Here is a 17,380-nt window from a genome sequence, read left to right on the forward strand (position 1 = left end):
AGAAAATACCATCAGATTCTGATCCAGCATGCAATTCAATCTGGAAAGCATCAGGATGATCCCAAACACACATGCTAGTCACGGATCAGCTTCGTCAGAGCCCAGACTTCAGCATCACGAAGCAGTGACGGATCATTGTGACAGAGAACAGAACAAAAGGCAGAAACATCCAAAGAAGACCTTTGAACATCAGTCCAAAACTATTCCTGCAGACTGCTTAAAGAAATAATAAGAAGGCTTCCTCAGAAACTTCCAGCTGTGCTGCAGAATAAAGGCGCTCGAACCAAATATTGACTTTCAAGCTTGTTAGAGTTGGACAAACTCTGTTTTTGCCTCTGCAGTGGATTTTCATATACATTAGCTCATGTTTCAACACATTCATGCACCTATGCCCCGTGCTCAGAGCAAAATATGAAGAAATTAGAGGTGCTCGAGCCTTTTGCACAGTACTGTAGCTGTGTGTCTGAAACCATCGAAGAGGCAGCACACCACATCAAGTTTCCAATAGTGAAACATTTAATCAATGAATACTAAAACTTACTATCCTCAAACAGGTGAGACCGTCACGCTAAAGCTGCAGAAATGTGCATGCATATTTCCGTGCATTAACATGTAAACGTTTGTTATTACGCAGCGGTAACACTTTTGCGTTGCTGTTTCCATTTGCACGCTCACATTTTTACCATTTCCTTTTAGGGACATAATTAATTCCATAGGGTCAGCCTGCAGAGGCCAACTTTCCAAGTGTAAATGGTATTATGGTTTGTTAAAGGGTTTTAATTCAAAGGTCTTTTATTTCCTTTAAAGCTCCTCCTGTGTCTGCACTATAAAATGTAATCCGACTGAGATGGAGAGGTCCCCGCGGGGTTAAATTGGATCACGCCGTAATAGAAAGACTGCCTGGGTAATCAGGAGAAAACGCCAGCATCTCAGGCATCACGCATACACCCACATGCAAACGTGTGCATGCACGTCCACGGACACGCAAACTGACGAGATGTGCACGAAGAAGAGCGCCGAGTTGGCGAAAGCACTCAACCGCGGGAGGATAGAAGCTGCGGTGGATCGGCTGGGGAGGAGATAGGAGGGTGCACAGGTGGTGAAGGTTGAAGCCAGGAAGGCATTTTTGCAAAGAGCCAGAGACAGGTGAAGAAAACAGAAATGCAGGCAGAGACGCAGATCGACAAGTTGCAGGAGGTTGATGTGAACGAAGAGTGTGAGGCAGCAGGGGAGACGTGACGAGTGCGGAGGGAGGCAAACGAAAAAGGGAGACGACAGCATGAGAGATTTTCCCTCATCTGTTATCTCTGTGCTCCTCTACCTCGACCTCTCCCATGTGTCCTATCCTGCCTGCTGTTTACTCAGTCCTTGTTTATTAACCTACAGGCAGCGAGATAAAGCTGGGCTGGGACCAGCCACCGATACTGCAGATAAGGAGCACTGTGAGAACTTCAGTCCTGGATTCAGCACAAGTTAGTGTTTGGAATGACTGATGGGAGACGTTCCAGGCGTTAGCAGAGCGTAGATGGCGTCAGATTAAGGAAGCATGCTCGATTTACTTTCAAATACACAGCATTAGACCGAAGTTTCCTTTAGCATGTTTATAGCATTAAAGAGCAAACAGCAGACTGTGTCGGGCAAGTTTCAGCCCACATTTTAAAACTAAAAAGAGCGAATCTTAGTAACAACTGAGGAGTCCTGATGTCACTAATTTGCAGGACGCACTGTATGACACATGGATGTAGCTGCTGGTTTGCATATTCCTGCTATGAACTGAGAAAATGAACACACTCCTTGGTTAATGAGTTGTGAGTGATAAATCGTTAGCATATGAATCCTGAATAATCTCCTTTCTGACTCTTTGAATTATCATAATTTACAAATGTGCTTAATGTTTTATTCGGTGGGGCTTTAAACAAGTGGCTGAGCGCATAAACTCGACTGCTCTGTGACGCCGCAGGACCACAGGTACTAGCATCAGGATCTCCATGCTGCAAAGCTTTATTAGTGATGTTTTGACCACGAGTGGTGCATAATCTTCATGAGTGGGCCTAGTTTGTCTGTGCAGATCACAAAGGTCATATCTGTTCTGGTGAATCGTCCACTCTCACAGTGATTTGGGGGAAGTGTAGATGTTGCTGTGCCGTCCTCGGGCCGCGGTGACGCCTCGCTGCACTCACTACTGATTGGAAGAGAGCCCAGTCCAACCCACCAATCAGTGGATTCTCCTGGTTGCTGCCCTATTTAAGCCCAACAGGGCTGCGACTCAGGGTGGGCTGTGATTTAGTTGATAAATTCCTACAGGCAGACACTGGGAGGATGTGTTCTGCTAACAGGCAGATACTAGGTGGAGTTACTCGCTGCTGCCTGAGGCTGGGCCAGGTTTAGACACATACTCACACACTGCACACACACCAGGAGCAAAGGCAGCGGTGCTTTCTTCTTGGCCAGGAGTCAGTTTGTAGTTTAGTCATCCTGTGAGCTGGTTGGTTTTGTTCCCGTCTTTGATTTGGCAGCACTCTCACGCCCTTCAGTTTGTCCCGTTCTTGCTTGTGGACATTAAACATCGCCACCAAAACCAACAACATCTGGTTGCACGTCGGTTCTCTCTCCCCCAACTCAGCTGGGACGCGCTCCTGCAAACATTCCCACCATCTGGTTCCTGAAGTGAAGCGTCTTCCCAGCAGCGCGTGAAAGATGCATCTATCCATCTTCTAGATGATCTCTCTGGGATGCATCTTCAGCGCTCTGCAGTGGTGGGGTCACGGGGGGGGTTTGTGTCTTTAAACATTAGACCCAGCTGGGATTAATCAAGCCCCGACTTGCATCCCACCAGCAACCAATCACGGATCAACCTTTTAATCCAAAGTCACCGAGTGCCTTACAGACTGAGGCCCTGATTGGCTCAGTCGTCTGAGGATTTTGCAGAATGACCATCCTGCAAAGCCTCTCTGAGCACTTTCCAGTCTCTCTCCACCAGCTCCTGGTTCTTCTCACTTGCTGCTTCTTCCTTGGGCACCGAGTCCCAGATCGATCAGCTGTTTGTGAAGCCCGGTCGGAGCGATGTCATGACAATGTCTTCTGGAAACGTCGACTGTTTGTCGAGCTCCCAAAATAAAGTTTGAACACACTCGTTGCTTCAGATGGGCCAAACAGTCTTCCTCCATTTTCCCAGAGTCTTCCTCCACGTCTCAGTCTCACCAGTAGCCGGAGTCACGTTTTATACTTCGTGTATTTATTTTTCACCCCACTGCTGATAACATCTGTTGTTCAGTCACTGAACAGTGAAAGCTGCTCTGTGCTCAACAATATCCGGACATACAGAGAACACCACCCGCCCTCTCTGAACAACAGACGCCGCAGGAGTGTAAAATAAATACTGTGTTATTCATCAAACGGCGAACAAAGGCACGTCATTCTTGGGCAGAAATGTAATGAAAAAGCAAAAAAACCTTGAGCAACTTCTTTGTTCAAAGCTCAGCGTGAAGCTGCCGGAGCTCTCCCAAGTTTTCATCGAGTCTCCTTCTGAGCTCAGCGGCGGAGAAGACCTTGAGCTGCACAGAAACACGAAGCCTGACCAGCTGAGCGTGGAGAAGAGAGAGGAAAGAAAGCCAGACTGAGACAGCCAGAAGTCTGTCAGCTACCACATACATCGCAGGTAACAGGCAGCAAAGGAAACAGAGGAAGCACACTGTGGGAACGTGCAGAGGCCTTCTATCTGCAGGCCGCCTCCGTATCTAATCAAATATTGCAACCGGCCGAAGTCGGGAGAAGAAGTGCAGGAGGGAAGACACAGCTGCACAGAAACACAAAGCTACTGTAAAAATAGAGCTTTAAGTCTGCACTGACCTCAGAGTCGGGCCACAAAATGGCATGAAAACAGAATAAGTGACAGACGTGCAGCCATGAACTCCCAGCATGCACTTCATGCTGCCCGTCTCTGGGAGCGAGAGCAATCAGCTCAGTGAGAAACACTGAAGCCAGAAACAGCTTCTGGCTTTAGAGGGTTAACTGGCTGTTTGTTGGTGACGACACACCAACGTTCATCGGTGTCGGGAGGCTTTGTGCTCATTATAAAGGCTACTTCATCTTGCCTTCAGCTTAACCACACGCAGCATTTCTGCTTCGTGTTTCATGTTTAAAACTGTTTTCTATCAGCGTCGGCTGTCGCGCTTCCTTCTGCTCGCCTCTCTCACTCCTTGAAACACTTCCAGTCACACTGCTGACTGTTTCAAGCCACGGAAACGTCCCACAAACAAATGAACTGTGCTCATTCATCCTAAATTTAGCCCCTCTCCCGATCCCTTCGCTGTGACTGTGGGAAACGCTGCATACTCCCCCCCTCTGCTCTGGGTCCAGTGAGGACCCGGCCTGTAGCCGTCTTCTCAACTGCTTGATTGAAACTGGGAGGGACACGTCCAGTGTTTGGCGTGTAGGTGTCCTTCCTGTGTCTGTACCTCCCGCTCTCTTTTCTCTCAGGCGCACACGCCCATAAATAAAATAAAGCAGCTTTTATCCTCGACCTGAAACAATGGGCTGAGTTACAGTTCATCCACAAAGCACCTCAAGGACAAAGAGGCTGAGCTAGCGCTCTGTCCATTCAGCAATTTGTCCTCGAGGATGGCATACCGATAATGCCTCGCGGTCTAGACACACGTTTCCATCAAACAGCCCACATAGAGGTTAGAGATTCACGATTCAGTGACCTTCTGTGTAAGCGATTTGACCACAGCGACTGTGTAATTTGCTGTGCTGAATATATACACGCTGCTGTTTTACCAGAAGCCTGCTGCTAGCATCTGTTAAGCTGCTTCCAGCCTTGAGACTGAGCAGCTAATAAAAGGGATTTTTGGAAAGACGTAGCATGAAAACCTCCCTGAGCCGCACATTCAGTAGCTGTAGGGAAGCTCGTGTGAGTGTGGACTCGGGCAAAGAAGAAAAAGAGTGCTTGTGAAGGCGCGTGCCGACAGAGCACAAATGAAGAGCCCTCGTAAAGGCGTGAGTCAGAGGCCTTCCTTCACAGAGCCAGGCCACAGCTTTAAATAGACAAACTTCAGCGGAGGCCCAAGGACACCCGGAGCGCCATCACCCGCTCCTCACGGCTTCCTGGAATACAAAAGCCTGTTTTGTAAAGAGTGACCTCGAAGAAACGCAGATGATCAGAATACTCATGTCTTCCACCTGCATCACCGGCGTCGTCATCAGCCTGAATCTTAATCTCAGTACCGTCACTTACCGTTAAAGCTTTCATGTTCCAGCTCTCCACTGCTTCATCATCTCGTCATCATCAGTCCACCTTTCCTCCCGGGACCGCTGGCTGACCTGGGCTGCTCCCTGTCCCAGTTTCTATCCACCTGATGATTAACTCAGGCACTTCTGCCAGAGCTGCTCAGTCAGGTCTGAGTCAAAACCACATCCGTGCACAGCAGCCAGCAGGAGCCAGTCAATGAGGAGGACTGGTGCAAATGTATGTGCTTATGCTTCAGGTATGTGTGCTCCAGGAGCAGCTTCTCATGTGTCATCACAGCACTGCGCTGTACCAGGGCGTGTGGAAACACTGTCGATGACTCTGCCACCAAACAGAGCTCAGCGAGCTGTGAAACACAAAGTTTAACTGCCCAACTATTTATGACTATTTGGGGTTTTAGTCGTCTTGATGAATGTGAGCTGGTCAAAGCTTTGTGGCTAAAGAAGCTCTGAGGCGTCGGTGTCTGCAACAGCAACAAGCTCCACCGGGACATCGAGCAATCATACTGAAGGAGATGCAAGCTGCTACTTTCACGATGACGGAGCTCCTCCATCTCAGAGTCGGCCCAGACACCACTGGGAGGATGCTGGTTTCACAGACCAGATCAGCCCTGCTCATTTACTGGTTGGACACCAATCACAGCATTAATTAGTTTAGCAAACTGGTTCCAGATAGTGAGGGCAGCTAAATAATAGTGACATCTGTGACTTCCATCAGCAGCAGTTTATCTTTGACTTTTTTCATTATTTAAACGTAAACGCCATCGAGTGAAATGTCGGGAAAAACTGCCAGAAAAACCACCATCCAATAAAGTGATACTGGATGGACGACGGTGGCAGACGGAGGTAAAACCTTTGTTCTAGAGTGTGGGATCCAACACACTCCTAACAGAGTGAAAGTACAGAAAAAATGGTTCCCTCCAGGGCGATTCTGGCAACACTTTGCACTAATATATTCATTCTATTATCCGTAAATGACTTCCTTTTTCACAGAGGGACACAAAATAGCACTAATATGGCTCCTATTATTTTTACCTTAACACATTCTCTGCGCTGTGCAGACAGAAGCGCTTTGAAACTGAAGGATTTGTGAACTTCAGAGTTTTTGGCTACATTCAAACCACTCTTCATGTGTGACTAACATCGAAGCATGTGAGCTTCACTGCCCGTGCATTCAGCACAACATAAAGAGCTTGTTTCCGTGACTCAACCTATACAAAGTCAGTCAAAGCAACATCTGTGGTCCCTCTCATTTGGATGGCAGCCTGGAAGCGGGGCCAGTGTTTCCAGGAACACGGCCCGGTCTGGTTATTACTAGGAAACTGTCTTGGAATCCCCAGCGGTGTTTGCCAAGGATTTGGTTAAACTGCTCTCCGGCAGTTTCAGAGCTCCAGTCCGTGTTTTTCTCCCTTAGGGTTACAGCAAGGCGGCTTGAAAGCAGCGGGGACCCCGCAGCAGATAAATGTTTGGACAGGAGAGGCTCCAGGTCTCACTGGAAACAATGAGATCAAAAAGGCTCCATCAAAGCCATCGAGAGAGATCAAAGTCTGGCAGGGAGAACTTCACTCTGAGTGCACACACCGACAGAGAGGATTAGAAAGCTGGCCTGTCACTGCTGCCAGCGGTGGTTTTATTCATGAATGTCACCGTGGAAATGGAAACATCAAGAAACCGGGCAAGGGGAGCCGTGCTGGAGCTGAAGTACTGCAGTGCGATTTAATGAGGGCATTTGGTAAATGTTTGAAATATTTACCAGAAGATTCTTCACAACAGAGCTGATTGAAAAGCAGCCAAACTCTGTTGACACGACTATATTTGACTCAATAAAGGAACCAAGTTAGACGACCTTTGCCCCCGTGCCATCTCATATACCTAACAAAATCAATCCTGCTGCTGCTGACTGGGAGTCATTTTGTACAAAGCTACCCAGGAACCATTAAGGCTCATTAGTTTTCTCCCAGGCAATTTGAGGACCTCGCTCTTGTAGACAGCGAGGTGAATATTAGAGGTGCAAATCACCAAACACCACATCAATACAGAATTATTATCATTAATAACTGTTTTATAAAATAGGATAAACCTGTCTGACTTTCACTAAGACCTGCCATAAATGTTGCTATAAGAAGGAGCCAGTCTGCGATCAGTCTGCCACCAGTCTGCCACCAGTCTGCCACCAGTCTGCTACTGAATGGGGCCAAGCTGGAAATTACATGCAATCTGTTTCTGATGTTCCGACAATTAGCTGTGATAAATCCAAAGTCCACTCACGTCCCCACGGGTACAACCGCCACAAATGTGCTGTCTGGGGCTAGTTATAGGATTTGTGGACATTTAAGGACCAGAAAGGAACTGATTAAAAAAAAGGTGCATATTTGCACCACATCTTCCACAATCTGTGATCTCAGTCGATCTGTGTTTGGCAAAACACACAAAGACATTGGATAAAATATTATGTTCACTCTTAGAGTTGCAGGTTTAATCACAGACTGTAATTACTGTCACCAGACCAAAAAAACTGTCACCAGAGGTTCGAGGGCGACTTTGATAGAGAACAAACCACAAGGGTGTAAATAAGCCCCCCTACACCACCCCAGCTGTTCAACCACTACAATAAGGTACTTTATTCTTTCTGAGAGTGTATGAAGCATTCATACTGTTCTGTGTTTATCACTCTACCTCTCTCTTTATTCCATTTTGGGACTAATCAGCTGCAGTAGGGGTGAGGGTCTATTTTTCACTGCCCCAGTGGTCATCAATGGGACCTTTCAGGAAGGACCTTTCCTCTGCTGATTGAAACATCATTCCCTGCTGGACGAGCACACTGGAGCTATTGAGATGTGCTCCCTGTAACTCTCACACTATGGCTCTGTTATATTTACTAGTTATTGGTAGACCCCTGGTGCACTCTACATATGGTATCAGCTTGCAGTAGGGCAAAGGTGCAAGGGGCCTGAAGCAGAGCACATAAACATTCTCTCAGTATGGAAGAGTCCATGTGAAAGATACAGGGAAGGTTTTCATTCCCACTCCTGCCTCATTCCAAAATAAATAGTCCCAAAGAGACAACGCAACAACATTTTAAACAAGGGAGTAAAGCGTCTGAGCCAAGACAGCAAAGCAGAAAAAAACTCTATTTAAAGAAGCCACCAATCAGAGCAGCCCGTAGCAAGAGAATCTAACGACAAGCCACTGCAAAGCCTGGTACATTAAATTTGACTTCCATGGGGCTTTCTTGCTTGTACCATAAAAAAAGGCCTGTCAGCTCCCTGACGTTTTGAGGCCAAGCCAGCGATGAGACGAGAAAGGAAAGAAGAAGAGCGGGAGGAGAGAGAGGCGCAGGCTGAGGCATACAAACCACGTCTCCCCCGCTCCCCGACCAATTACTAACTCACACATTGATTCATTGAGGCGGCGAGGTGTGGCGAACACGGCCGGAGACACGGCAGCAGCAGCAAACGGGTGCCAGGTTTACACATTAATCTATACAAAACAATGCTGCAAGTTCACACGCTCGACCTGCTGAAGAATACATCAGCGGGCGGCGGCATCGGGGACTTCAATCCAAACACGGCCCACACAGGGCAGCAGGGCGGGCTGAGACTGATGGGGGATTACCTGTAGGTCAAAGAATTTGCTGTATCTTCTGTAGATGATGTGAGAGGTGTTGTCCGAGTAGGTGACATTGATGAGATACACCTGCAAAGACAAAGAAGGCACAGTTAAAACTGCAGCTTGGTTTAATCTCTTAAATCCAGAAGACTTGCACCTGAAAAAAAAAGCACACAAGCTGGGACTGAAATTCACAAACGCAGCACGTGACAGAAACGAAGCACCACATAGATGCACCTACGGTGTGAAGTTCTTTCTCAAGTTGTCGTGTGCACAAAGTTGGGTGGGTGAGGGGTAATAGAGGGACGCTTGGTCAATGGCAAACAAATAATCAATAACTGTACTCGTAATGGTTTTCTGTCTGTCCAGCGGCTCCGTTTCCTCCAGTGCTGCAAGGATTAGCAAACTCGCAATCATTTGCCTAAAGCACTGATGCTTCACAGTAGCTGACGGTCATAAAACCGCCAACCAGCCACAAGATGGATGGTGACATCATCCCTCTTTTTCCCGCACACTGACCTGGCGGCCTTTACCCTGCCAGACGAAGCCTCGCTGCAGCCCTGAGAGGCCTGATAAGATTGAGATAGAGTCCATTTATCTGTCAAGAGGAGGTAAGTGATGCTGCCATCATCTCTAATCTAATGAAACATAGATAACCAAGGTAACGGATCCGGAGGCCAGGAAACTTTCATCAGAGACGTTAAGAGCAGGTGGGATCTCTCAATTGCTGTTATAAAGGCGCTCAGAGAAGACCTGGATGTGAAATTACTCGAGTGGATAAGCTGTTACGTAACATTAGACTGCAAGCTCGAGCTGCCGTGGGCACAATCGAAAGAAATTCAATAAGACTGAAAGTTTTTTCTGCATAAAGGAATTTTTGGCGCAGCCCAAAGAGGTTTTAGTCAGCCCCAAGAAAAAATGTTAAAACAAACCCACCGCCAAAACGATACGAAGTGAGAATAAATATTAAAATCATCTCTGAATGTGTTTATTAGCAATTTATGAAACAACTGTTCACCAAGCAACACGTAATGCTGCACGAACTGCTTCCTGTCCTGTGCAGTTAAAGGCCAAATATGAGACGCCCTAAATACAGATTTTTATATTTTGGTTCCGAATGGATGGAAATACAGTGGACAGCATATCAGACACCTTCATTACAAATACAAAAAGGATTACTTTTACATAAAAGTTCACCTTCATGGTTAAAAGTGACTTTTAAATATTATTTAAAATCTAAACACATCAAATGAGTAAACTGAGAAAGCTCATTCTGAATCCGACGGCAGCGTCTGTGACATCATCACGTTTTGATGATATTATGTCCTGTAACTCAGCGGTCCCCAACCTTCTTTGCACCACGGACGGTTTAATGTCCGACAATATTTTCACGGACCGGCCTTTAAGGTGTCGCGGATAAATACAACAAAATAAAACGATACGACCGAGACACAAACGGTGGGATTTTGTAAATATAATAACAAACATGAATTCACTGTGTAACTGTGTAACTTTATTAGCAGCGTCCTCCTGAAATGCACCAACAACATTGAGAGTAACATCCTCCTCTCTGCCCCTTAACGCTCTCTGGTTGCTATGGTAACACGTAAATATTTCTTTCAAAATAAGACACACGACTACAACACGGGAAAAGACCCAGGGAAACCGAGTTAATGATAAAAACCCTGAAAACCATAAATTTCACACCCGAGCCTCAAACGACTCACGGCCCGCCCGGGGGTTGGGGACCGCTGCTGTAACAGATCAGATGGTCTACAAAAGTTTACCTTGAAGAACATTATTCTGAAATTCTTCCACATTTTGCAGATGCACAGTCTGATTCTCAAAGATGCTCTTTCTGCACCAGATCATGTGACTGACGTGTTGCCAGTTAACCTGATTTGTTTCTTCTTAGTTCAGTTTCAGTTTCCAGTCGTTGCTCCATCACGAATTAAAAATGTGCTCTTTTTTTCCTCATGAAACTTAAAAATGTCTCAGTTCAAACGTGCGTTTAGACCTTGACATGTTTTCTGTGTCGTAGTGTGAATAAAGTATAGGTTTTATTTAAAGCCTTTAACTTTTTTGTTTGTAGTGCTCGTTACATTTAGGCAATTAAAGCATTTTGGCTGTGGGAGAAACTCCCGGTCATCCTCGTGGCAGGCTCTGGACTTTAGTTCTTGCGGGTTTGAGGCAACTAAAGCTGCTGAAATCAAGGTAAGGATCGTAACTATGACAAAGAGACACTGACGTTTATCGTGGTTTCAAATCTAGGATGAAGGCTTTTCCGCTGATGTTGCCAGAGACTGATCCAATATATGCTATATACATCTGGCAAGTACACTCTGTACGACTTAAACGGCCATTATCAAGTGATTTGTAGTAAAATAGCACTGTCACCCAGCAAAGCATTTCAGTGAAGTGGCCTGGACGCAGTGCAAACAGGAATCACTCAGCATCAAGTCACAATGTGAACAGAAACAGCTGCCTTTGCCTCACGTATAGCATGAAACAGGCGGTGTGTGTTTCCCCGGTGAGCCATTGCTGCTCTTTATTTCAGCAGACTCCATCTTTTGGGACTGATCTTACGCCGTCACTCCAACCCTCCGTACCTGCCAAGAGTCTGAAGAGCAGCGGCGAGATGAATGAGGTTGAGTCAAAGGCCCTGACGTTGACGCAGGAAGGGCAACAGCCCGAACAAAGGAAGTTCCACAACAAAGGCGGAGGGTTAAAAGGCCTCGCTGCTGCTGGCAACGAGCCACCGCGGTACGTTCGCTCTCATGCAAACACGGCTGCTGGCATGCAGAAGCTGCGACTGTCACACTGCACCGACAAACGTGCACGGTGGGGTGTCACCACAGTGATTAGCTCTGGCATTTACTGCTATGAAAATGTGCTCCCCGGGGTCCTGCGGAGTTACAAAATCCCAAAAATGGCTCAGCCAGGCACAGTCAGCAACATCCAAGTGTCTCTGTGGTTTCTGTAGCGTAACAAGGACTTGTGAGAAGAAGCAAAGAGCTCTTTTTACTGCTCATTCATGTCAAAGAAAAGAGTTTTAAAAACTAAATCAACTGGTTGAGGTGTCCTCGGGTAACACGAGGCCTCGTCCCACCTTCAAAGCTTCATGTAATCATAAATAAGGAAGCAGAAACACACAAACGCGTGCTCTTGTAAACGGCAGCCCACATCAGACTGGGGGGGGGGCATGCCTGAGGGTGGATGGAGGGTCTGCCTCACAGCTTGTTTTTGCTTAATGACAATTATTTTTAAGCAGTTTATTTAAAAAAATAAATCAGTTCATAACATCAGTGCCATCTCTGTGTTTAAGCCGGTGCACAGATTCAAATATCTGTACCAGTATTAGTGTGACGGTCCAGAGCATCAGTGTCACTGTGCTCAGTAACAGCTGCTCTTTACCTGCAGCAGAACGATGAAGACGACGTGACGCTGAATGTAAAAACATCTAAATAACTACGGCATCGTTTTCTATATGATTATCTACAGAGTGACGTGATGCTGGGACTTTGTCTCCTGGACAGACTGGGTCACCAAACACCACAGAGTCACTGGCTGCCTCATTAGTTTCTCTGCTTCTGCTTTCATTCCCGTGGCTCAGATTGATCCATGACAGGTTTTGGTCCATGTTGACAGCCTTGATAAAGACCATAAAAACAACACTCAGACTGTCGCTGTTGACCTGAGTTCAAAGAACGCTCAGTTGGGATTAGGGGGCCCAAAGTGTGCCCACACTATTACACCAGCCTGAACCGCTGATCCGAGGGAGGATGGATCCATGCTTTCATGTGCTTTACTCCAAATTCGGACCCTCCCGTCTTTAAATTTTGAGACTCATCAGACCAGGCAAAGGTTTTCGGTTTAGAGGAGTCTGCGTGAAGCTTAGCCTCAGCTTCCTGTTCTTATCTGTGTTCTCCATCTGCTTTAAGCCATGCTGTGCTGTTCAGAGATGCTCTTCTGCCTACCGTAGCTGTAACTAGCATTGAGTTACTGTTGCTTTGCTATCAGCTTGAAGAAGTCTGATCAGTCGACGCAGATCTGTCATCACTGAAGCATTTTCACCAGGAGAACCGTCGCTCGCTGGATATTTTGTCCATCCTCTGTGAACACTACAGACGTCTGTGTGGGAAGAGAATAATCAGACCCATGTGTCGCTCTGACTTTCTGTTTGATCTTCAGCAGGTCGGCTTGACCACGCCTACACACCTGAAGACATGAAGTTGTTGCCATTAATGAGGTGACCAGTGAGCGCTGCAACAAACTAAAGTCTGATTCCAGACGTACTAAAAGGTTTAAGTTTAATTTAATTGAAATGAGATTCCTCCACGACCTTTTCTAACTAAAATTACTTTACATGTTCCTTTGGGCTGCAAAAGCCATTTTTCCCATGAACTTTGCATAATTTGGGGATGTTTTCCACAACTGTCTCATATGTAGGACACAGCTGGAAATGGTCTGCTGTGGATACATTCCCACTATTGAGTGGGTTAGGTAAGGAAGCACGCTAGCTGCCCTGTCCTCCATCCAATGTTGCCTCAAATTTTTCATGTGTCTGAGCGAACACACAAACTCCCTGAGCGTCCCTTGGACCACTGTGAGCGACATCAGACGTGTGCACTGTGGTCACGCCAGCATCTAATCCATCCAAGTTACATGGTTTATTAAAATAATCAAATTACAGCATTTACATTTATGGTAGACTACTTTTAATTAACTGCTTTAGCCCACTTACAATGAAAATGTAAAAAATCCTGTTCATGACCTGTGTAGTATGTTAACACTATTGGAAGTAAAAATAACTTGAACTCCAATTTTGAAAACACAACTTTGTTTCTTTTTTTTTTTTTCATAAAGCTCTGACTTGTATTATGAGTCTGTGGTCTGGGAGAGAGTCTGTAACTCTGTCTGCAAAATACAGCATATAATGACCAATGTTGGGCAATTAATTATATAGTTACTACTTCAAAAAAGTAACTCAGTTTTGCAAACAACAAAGTTTTTTGCAGCTGTTTACCTAAAAATGCAGCCAAGGCGTTTTTTTAAATAAACATTTCAAACTATTTACAGAACAATCAGCTGTTCTGCATCAAATCTGATGCCACACAAATTATTTGTGCCACTCCAAAAAATCATTTCTGTCCACTATGAGATAAAGGAGAACAACAGCCTGATACCTGCAGGCCTGACAACAGGAGATGTATCACTGCTGTAACACCTGTAACATTCAGCAGCCGCCTCATTGTTCTGACACACACAACAAAACTATTGACTACACTACACATTAACTACACACTAACTACACACTAACTACACAAGATTTGCGCTAAACGTCTCAAATCTCTCACATCTCAGAACACCGCTGTCACTCCTAAAACTTCCCCCCGTTTCTTAACAACTAGATGCCACGTTGCCATATCATTTTTTGATTGGTCGACACGGTACTTTTTTCGACCAATAGGAAAGGGTGGGGGGTTTTGGTGTTGTTTTTGCTCACAGGCGGAGAGTGCTTTTCCTTATAAAACGCCGTTTTTACCGTTTCTTCCCGCAGTAAATATAAACAACGACAGTATTCAGGAAGAAAACCAAACATTGCAGATATTTTTATCATAACTCTGGTTTTACGTGGCCTATCAACACAATTTAAAAACTGGTATAAAGTCCACACTTTTTCTGTCAGTTGTTCCGTCTGTCCTGCTCACATCTCCAATGGTTGGACACGTTGTTATTAACGTGGCTTCACTGCACATCAGCCACGCCGCTTTGCTAGCTAAAACACCGGTGTCGGCACATATTTACTTTAATTTCAATTCAGGTTAGAATTTTTTTTGTGTGCGCAACGCAGATTTTCTCTGCGCAGAGCCCGTGCCAACAGTGCGCAATTGCGCACGTGCGCAGCTTAGAGGGAACATTGCCTCCATCAGTGCAGGTCGACGTCACGTCGACGGGCTTGTCAGACTGTAGCGTGGAGGTTAAAGATCGGCTAACAATAGAGTTTGGACTTTTTTTCTGTTTCCAGAGTTTAAAACTGCAGCGTTGGATTGCTGATGTCATGCTGATGTCATGCTGAAGCATGTCACGAGGATCAGCCTGGAGCTGAGCGAGCGATCGAGTGTGGGAGCAAACTGTGAGTGAATCTTTGTCATTTCTCTGCAGCAGTACCTCGACGTGGATCAGCCAACACAGACTTGGATCTAACAGCACGCAGCACTGCAATTTTACCAAGTGGCTGCGTGTGAATGAGAGCACTATAAACTCCTCTGACCTTAATGGCATGCCAGACTATCATCCTCCCATCATGCCTCTGGACCACTTAATTCGACTCGGATGAAAATCCGTGCTGAGCTTAAGTGTAAGACGGGAGCCAGGCCGGAGGATGTGGACTCAGTGAAAGGATCCAAACCCCAGAAGCAGATGGGTATGTGATGGCAACCGCAGTGAAAAACACAACCGACAAGGTCCCAGGTCTGCTCGAGCCCAAAATATCACGCTTAAACCGAACGCCCTCCCACTCCCTGAAATAAACTGCACACACTCTGCATCGCCGCTGCCGCCTCTCGGGATAAATCTAGCAGCAAACATCGTCTGATTGGCTGCTAATTACATTTGTATCGTTTCTGTTTGCATTTTACATGGTAGCTGCATTTTCCAGACACTCGTGCAACTAAAATAAGCCGAGCTGAGATGACTCAGAGCTCAAGTACGCCCAGTCGTGAGAGCCTAAATGCCCCGACTCAAGCGTTTGATTGACTCACTCAAATGTCAGTTAGGAAATAATCTGTCTGCCTATTAAATAACTCGCATACATTTTTCATCACCACAGACAGTGAGCGAAAAAGCTGCGATTGCTGCGAGACATTCCTGCACAGCAGGCATGTCAGGACCAACCAGGCATTGCTGCAAGGCCAAAACCGAGGCTGAGATTTGTGTGAGGTGGCCACATTAAAACGTCTGCGCGATCTCAGAGTCTCTAACAGTGAGCTGATAATAACCAGGCCTACATCTGGAAACAGGAAGGTGTTTGACGCTAAAACCACGAGATTAGGAAACGATGAGATGAGAAGACTGACGTGAGAAACAGCCCACAGCTGCTACAGAATAGGAGCAATACATAAGATATATATGTAAGAATAGAAGCTCCTCTTCAGGCTCCGCAGCACTGATGTATTCTTCCTTCAAACTAGTCAGAAAAAATGATTCATAAAGCACGTAAACAAAAACGTGGGGAAAAAACTCCCAAAAAAAGGCCTGTGAGGGAAGCACGTCCCAGATAGGAAGAAAAGCACTCACACATCTGTTAATCCCACAGAGGAAGAGCTGCTTGAACACAAAAGTTTTATTCATGCTCTGAAGCAACGACAGAAACACGAGTTCTGACGACTGAACAAATTGGACCTCTGATTATTTCATCGTCTTCATCTGAACCGGTTATGAATATTCATGCCAAGCTTACAGCTCGCTTTATTTCCCCCCCGCCTCGCCTCTGCAGAGCGCTCCTCTAATTACCAGGACGTTAAAATAATTCATCGACAATCGCGGAGAACGTATAAAAACACAAAAACAAAAACTTACAGTGTCGGAGAAGAGCCAGGACCCAGCCTCGCCGTTTCCAGGAGAAGAAGGCAAAGGAGCCGAGCTCTTGGTGGGGCACTGAATGTGGGCCCAGCCACTAAATGCGCTGAACCCCGCCTAAACTATATTTAAAGGAACTTATAAAACAGGACGGCATACTTTCAAACCATCAAAGAAAAAAATCGAGCTGGAAAAATTCAAGTCTTTCCACATGCAGCTGGTCTAAATATACTCGAGTCTAATAGGGTCACTGATTCTTTCAGTTCAGCCCAAGAGGTTAGCAACTGACAGTAGAGCTTTAAAGCTGTTTGCTGACAAAAATGTCAAAGCAGCGAAACAAACTGTAGGACAAGCTCATCCACCAGCATCGGCGGGGGTCTCTGGAAACCCCTCCAAAGACGCAGTTTTTGTTCCCGCAGCCAAAGCTGTGGCCTTTAGCAGCCACGCAGCAAGACGCCGCAGCGATGCTTCGAAACTGTCAGCGAGCCGCTTTGAAGGGGCCCGGTCACGCCTCGTGTGCCCGAGCTGCGGGCGCAGGAAGTGTCTGCTCAGCAGGTAAAGTCCACCTTTGAAGCCTCCTCCATACATTTTTCAGATTGCACAATACACGAGAACAATTCTCAAGTTTTTCCATATTAGATTCCAGCAAAGTGAAAAAGCAGACAAGGTCGTGCGCTTGAATAAATCACTCTACCAACGCCGCTTCAACGGCGGGCCCTGCACGGCGGATTCCCGGTAATTGAATTTTAGCTAGTCTGAGTCTGAGCATCAGCGCTCATGTGAGAAACCCAGAGCAACGTTACCCAGCTGACAGAGCCGCACCCAAGTTATGGACGCGCTGGTCGCAGTGACTTCATAACCTGTGCAGCACAGACACAGGCAGAGCCACCTAAGGTCAGACTGAAGGAAGGGATCGCACAGAGCGAGCCGCTGTTTCCATGGA

General features: G+C 46.3%; 1 protein-coding gene across 2 annotated transcripts in view; it reads right to left on the reverse strand.

Moving 5' to 3' along the window:
- The window catches only part of sh3pxd2aa (SH3 and PX domains 2Aa), a 95,838-nt gene that overhangs the window by 72,068 nt on the left and 6,390 nt on the right, over nucleotides 1-17,380 (reverse strand). For both annotated transcript variants that reach the window (XM_039613978.1, XM_039613977.1), the window contains exon 2: nucleotides 8,863-8,943. In XM_039613978.1, coding sequence (XP_039469912.1) covers nucleotides 8,863-8,943 — 81 coding nt within the window. The remainder of the gene's footprint in view (nucleotides 1-8,862; nucleotides 8,944-17,380) is intronic.

The sequence above is a fragment of the Oreochromis aureus genome, linkage group 6 (genome assembly GCF_013358895.1).
Source record: "Oreochromis aureus strain Israel breed Guangdong linkage group 6, ZZ_aureus, whole genome shotgun sequence".
Classification (NCBI taxonomy): domain Eukaryota; kingdom Metazoa; phylum Chordata; class Actinopteri; order Cichliformes; family Cichlidae; genus Oreochromis; species Oreochromis aureus.